The following is a 6,490-nucleotide window of genomic DNA, read 5'->3' on the forward strand; positions in this document are numbered from 1 at the left end:
GCAGGCGCAAGTATCACATTGAAGTTATGAGTAGAATTACTGTATTTACTTTAATAGTAATAGAAGTGTATTTTCTACACTCTACAGTGAATTGAAGTTCATTAATCGTTAATAAATCCACCAGTCGATTTCTGTTTAATGATAATAAAATAATAATATAATCATATTATAGTAATAAGTTGATCACGTTACGTATTTATATTAATTGTCTGATATCATGTGTTTTTGAGGGGAATAACATTTTGGTGTGCCGTGTTGAGTCATGGATATTTCATGGTGTGCCGCGAGTAGAAAGAGGTTGCGGAACACTGGTCTAGATAATGTGGGACCCTCAACGTCTCACAACCCTATTGGTCTTCGCGGCCTGTTACAGGGATAGCTGTACTTTTTTTTTCTAAGGCAATTATAATAGAATCTATAACTTCCATTTCGAAATACACGGAATAGATTATGTGAGCAGTACTAATTTGCAAGCCTATTCGGGACGTTCACAGTTCGAAATTTGGTTTGCATTCTTTTAGTAACTAATTTTGTCTTGTGTACTCTCTGTCGCTACTTACTCTCGTACGTATCATTCGCAATCATTCTGCCAAAATGTAGTGCAAAACATGACAGGCAACTAGACCACAGCGTCATATAGTAGTGAAATAAACAAACAAAACATATATTTCGTTGGAGATGAAGGAGGAGTCTGAAGCTGGTCAGTCGACCTCAGTATGCCTGTGCTGTGATGGAGAATGAATGGAGTTTTGCCTTTGCGTGCTCTATACGCCTCCGTGGCCTGATTTGTAGTTCACGAATGTTCAGGGATGCGTTAGTAATATACATCTGTTTTATAATATATTTAATAGCTTTTTTTTTTTTCCTGTGGCGCTACAGCCCCAATTTAGGCCTAGGCCTACCTCCATGAAACTCTCCCTTTCACTTCGGTTTACTAGATCGTACACATACGGTAGGACTTCTTGGGCGAGTGATCAGCTCGTCGCGAGGCCTCTACCTGTAGACAAACACAGAAAAACGCACACAAACATCCATGACCTGAGTGGGATTCGAACCCACGATCCCGGCTTCCGAGCGAGCGAAGACAGTGCATGCCTTAGACCGCTCGGCTACCGTGACCTGCATTTAATAGCTTTATGTTCTTATAATTAATACGAAAGTACATTAGGTAAATATTTCTTTTATTGGTGATGGTCTAGTTCATGAAGTGATGACTCGAGCAAGGTGGCTCAGTCAGTAAAGCTTCGGATTTATATTCGGGAGATTCTCGGTTCGAACACTGAACACTGCTTATCCGGAATGAAATTTTTCTTTGATTTCCTCAGTCCCTCCATGAAAATGCCGATTTGGCACGTGTAATCTTTTTCAGATCACGAATCGCTATCATTCGATAATTTGACCCTAAAAATTCTGAGTTACTTGTGGCTTCATTTAACAGATCACAAATATATGAAATAAAAATAAATTAGCCACAATTGGATGGACACACATATAGACACAGACTGATGGGGTGAGGGAGGGATTTATGATGTACGCCGCTGAGATGAGATCAGGTGCCAAGATGTATACACCAGATTTCATAAGATTGGTTCAGTCATTCAGAAGCTGGTGGGGGATACACAAACAGCATGAGCATCGCATGTGCCTACTTTATTTGTTTCCGAAATAAGGGAAGTAGGCCAAAATGGGCAGTGTCGAGCGTGTCGAGTGTCGTCTAACGAACCAATTGTCACTGGACACTAGTACAGAAACAAATCATTGATTGAACTAAGCAGAGAAAGCAAATGACGAGCCCAATCAGGTGTAGAACCCTCCCTCCAGCATCACTTCCTAGCCAGCACTTCTGTAAACCTTCTATGTGAATACGTTTTCTTTGGATGAAATAACATACAGCACCACTGTATTTGGTAGTATAAAGAATCATACAAACACCATATGGATCCATATTGAACGATAACGCAATTAAAGAAATCGTACCAGTATTCTTGTACGCCTGAAGATGACCCAAGAAAAGGGTCGAAACATGTAGGGTTAACAGCAACAGCTAATAAATCAAATGTTGACACAGTAGTGCCTATTTTGTCTCTTTTTAGAATTACAGTTGTGTAAACTGTCCCATTATATATCGCACGACACAGGATTTATGCTATAAAGATATTTACACGGTGTTCGGTGCCCACGGTACACACCGATAACGTCCTTCGGCATCCGGCATACTACTCGCACTGAATTCCACGGATCCTCTATTCTGTGCACAGGTTACACGGCGCTTCCTTGGGTTCCCGTGCTTGGCACCATGCTCGAAGAATAATGTGAATTAAAGAATATGATGAGTATTATAAAATATTGCTAAATGTAAATTAGGCTGAAACAATTACATATACTACAATTTAAGCTGAAATCCGTTCCAATATATGTATAACGATGTAAATTTATGTTTTTTTTAGATTCTCATTTCGATATGTCGAAAACGCAGTGTTGTGTCTGTGAGTGCTGTACTTTTCAGTTCAAATGTATTTTATCAATTAATTCTCACCCTCATGAAAGTAACGAATATTTCTATTAAATAACGCTTATTCTAATTTTTAAGACTATAGCCTTCAATATAGTCAGCAATACTTGTAACATTTCAAATGATTCTGATTTCGCACAGTGATCAGAACAGAAGACTTCTGTATTGAAACACGCCCTGTCGATGGTAAATTTTAAGTGGTTAAAATATGGTGGTAATGTGTGTAGATGTACGGTTGTAAGCAAGCGAAATTTCAGTATATTAGAAGAGAAGGTAGTTTTGTGTGTTGGTGGTGATAATTGTCTGCGGTAATAATTAAGGCGTTGTGTTGTGCTTTTGAAATTTAAGACGTTGTTGAAGTGGCATGCAGTCTCAATAACCTCGAAGCGATTCGAAGTGTTGGCATAGTACACAGAACACGTTGTAATATTTACAACAAAACATGTCGAATGGAGCAACGCCGAAGAAGATTAAGAAACTGGAAGTGGCTGGGGCATCAGGAGACGCCGATGAAAGTAGGGATTACGATGCCGAAACTCAGAAAGCTTTAGAAGAAATAGATGCTTGCCAAAATGAAATTGATGCACTGAATGAGAAAGCAAGCGAGGAAATTCTAGTTGTCGAACAGAAATATAACAAACTAAGAAAACCCTACTTTGATAAGAGGAATGATATAATCAAGAGGATACCGAATTTCTGGGTAACTGCTTTTGTAAATCATCCACAGATATCAGCTATTCTTGATGAGGATGAAGAAGATTGCCTACATTACTTAACGAAATTAGAAGTGGAGGAATTTGATGATATAAAGTCTGGGTACAGAATCAATTTTAATTTTGAGGAAAACCCATATTTTGAGAATGATGTTCTAACAAAAGAATTTCATTTGGGATCATCTGGTGACCCAGCTTCTCAGAGCACATCAGTTCGCTGGAAAGAAGGAAATGATTTATCAAAAAAAATTAAGGATAAAAGTGGTGGAAAGGGAAGGAAGAGATTCTTGGAGCAGAAGACACTCTTCAGTTGGTTAAGTGATCATGCAGATCCATCTGCAGATGATATTGCAGAAGTTATAAAGGATGATATGTGGCCAAATCCTCTACAGTACTATCTTGTACCTGACATTGAGGTAGAAAATGGTGTAGAAGGGGAAGATGATGGTAGCGAGGATGAAGACGATGCAGATCTCGCAGAAGTGGAGGAGGAGGAGGAGGACATTGAGGGTGAAGAAGGTGGTGATGACAATTTGGCAGAAGAAGATGATGAAGATGTTGCTGAACAGGAAGATGATGAAGGTGGGGATGACTGAAGTGCAGAAACAAGAAGGCATAAAGCAAAACCAGAAAGTTGAATTTGTGAAATGCTACAAATGCTGAAGAAAAATATAGACTGTACAGTATGAATGCAACATAACCAGTTATCCTACAGTTGTGATGGAATGTTTCAGGGAAAGTAATGTAACGTGAAGAGATGGGAATGGCAGTTTCAGAGTTAAAGTGAGCAGTTAATATTTCTAAGTATTATCTTCATTCAACATTGTAAACATAGTCTGTCACTCAGCTGAGTAGAAGTTAGATAACAAAAGTGGTAAATGTAAGGTTATGAGTAAGAAAATTGTAATATGTTTTCTTTTCCTAGGTAATGTTGAGTAAGACTGGATTGCCATCATGGCAGTAACACATTGGCAGCATGATTTTGAGTTTTTTTACCCAGTGACTCCTATTTTTATTGGTATGTTTAAGGATCTGTGAAGTTAAATTTACTGAGCTCACCTTTCTCATTCTGAATGATTACATGTTTTGGTAGTTGGGTGATGCCAGATCTTTGAAGTAATTATTCATGGAATGTGTTGTAAAACATTTACAACTTGATTTCATCTAGTGAACAGAAATATTTCTACATGTTTTGGGAGTATTAGGGACAGTGAAGATGACCTATCGCATGTAGAATTGTGTCACATTTTGTGTTAGTTGTATATGTATTAATCAATAGATTATAATAGTCACCAGTTTTAAGGTAATACTATCTTAGAATTTACTTGAATGTTGAGGAAAATACTAATTAAAGACTTGGTTATTGTTAAGGTGATAGGTTAGAGTGTGGTTAATCAGATAAGAGCTTGTGTGTGTTGAAAGCGAGTCTTTCTTTAGACTTTTTCAGACTAAAGATGTTTAATTTTAAATGTTCAACACAATAGTTCTAGTGAGCCCTGTCATTGGCATACCATAAATGTATAAAATATGAGATCTGAAGTTTTCATGGCAGTGAAGGTTTATATTGTAGTTCTTGGTGTTATGACACAGGAATATTGGAGGTGGGTAGTGGGGTTCCTCTGAGATGTTACCCACCTATGAGACTATATGGTGTCATAACCCAGAAGACTGCAGTATGAGTTATAAATTGTAACAGATTGTCAAGTTTGGCATCACCTAGACTGAAATGCTGTCCATGAAGCGTCACATGTTTTGTATTTAATAAATGGATTATGTATGGAAACATGGATCATTTCTTATTAGTATAGTCTTAAATAGCAGGTACAAGTTCCAATATTTGTAATTTTTTTTATATCACTATTACATACAGATTTTGTCCATCATGTGCAGTTGCACATATGTTGCAGGATGTATTGATATTGAAGTCACCAAATTTCACCATTGTTTTCTTGAAGCTTAATGACTTATTTTGTACAGAATAACAATGTTGTCATCAATAAAAGATTTCAGTCTTTGTATTACTATGTTCACAATTCTGATGTTCTGTATCAGAGAGCTTATTGTGACCAAATTTCTGACATTGCTTTTTCAGAAAAGAAATCTACTCATACCTTATTATTGTAGTTTGGGAAAGTGTTGCATGTATTAAACTTCAACCATTTCTGGACCAGCCCCAAATATATTTGTGGCTGTGTAGTGTGTTGACTAGGTCAACAATAATTACACTGGTGTCAGGTTCCACATTTTTCTGCACACCAGTGCTGAATACATTTTTCAACATACAGATTTTTGTAGGTTGAAGTAGTAAATGTAATTCATAACTTGAACTCTTCTCCAAGTATAATTAGAATGATCAAGTCAAGGGGGGTGAGGTGGGCAGGTCATGTAGCACGAATAGGGGAGACGAATGCGTATAGGATATTGGTGGGAAAGCCAGAAGGAAAGAGACCACAGGGAAGACCAAGGCATAGGTGGGTGGACAATATTAGAATGGATCTTAGAGGATGGGATGGTGTGGATTGGATAAATCTGGCTCAGGATAGGGACCAATGGAGGGCTCTTGTGAACATGGTGATGAACCTTTGGGTTCCATAAAATGCTGGGAAATTCTTGAGTAGCTGCAGAATTGGCAGCTCCTCAAGAAGGGCTCAGCTCCATGAGTAAGTAAGTAAGAAGTAGTAAATATTTTATGCAGGCAAAATTTGTGAGAGAAAAAATAAAAAGGACTGATAAAATCTGAAATACTGATCTCACTGTTTGTAGTAAAACCTGAAATTCTGCATTTCATCATCCTGTTGCACATCTGTAATTAAACGTTTATGTACTTTGTCAATAATGCCACAATCATTAAAACATTCAACACCAACACGACATGTTTCGGCCACAAATGGCCAACCTGAGGTGTTTTCGTGCGTCTGACTGTTACACTGCTTTGATGCATGCTAAAATTGCATGTTTCAGTCCACGTAATTTAAAATCTTTCATAAAGTCCTATTTCACCTCATAAGGAGCATCATCCACTTGTTTAAAGCTATGTGATGTGTGTATTCCGGAACAGTTTTTTCAGCAGCTACATCTGCAATCTGCAATATGCCCCTTGTTTGTGTGTTGTTCCCTGAGGCATATTGCAGACATAGCTGCTGAAACAAACTGTTCTGGAATAGACGCATCACATAGCTTTAAACAAGTGGACGATGCCCCTTATGAGGTGGAATAAGACTTTATGAAAGATTTTAAGTTATGTGGATTGCAACATGCAATTTTA

General features: G+C 37.8%; 1 protein-coding gene across 1 annotated transcript; it reads left to right on the plus strand.

Annotated features, from left to right (window-relative positions):
- The first annotated feature begins 2,561 nt into the window (after positions 1 to 2,561).
- LOC111865862 (protein SET) lies at positions 2,562 to 5,243 on the plus strand. Its single transcript, XM_023854271.2, has one exon. It carries the CDS (start codon positions 2,955 to 2,957, stop codon positions 3,819 to 3,821), a length of 867 nt encoding a protein of 288 aa, XP_023710039.1. The 5' UTR covers positions 2,562 to 2,954; the 3' UTR covers positions 3,822 to 5,243.
- Positions 5,244 to 6,490: the final 1,247 nt, after the last annotated feature.

The sequence above is a fragment of the Cryptotermes secundus genome, unplaced genomic scaffold, assembly GCF_002891405.2.
Source record: "Cryptotermes secundus unplaced genomic scaffold, Csec_1.0 scaffold1392, whole genome shotgun sequence".
NCBI classification, from domain to species: domain Eukaryota; kingdom Metazoa; phylum Arthropoda; class Insecta; order Blattodea; family Kalotermitidae; genus Cryptotermes; species Cryptotermes secundus.

What these genes read in the sequence shown, in the direction of transcription:
- LOC111865862 (XM_023854271.2), top strand. Translation starts at nt 2,955, where the DNA reads ATGTCGAATGGAGCAACGCCGAAGAAGATTAAGAAACTGGAAGTGGCT.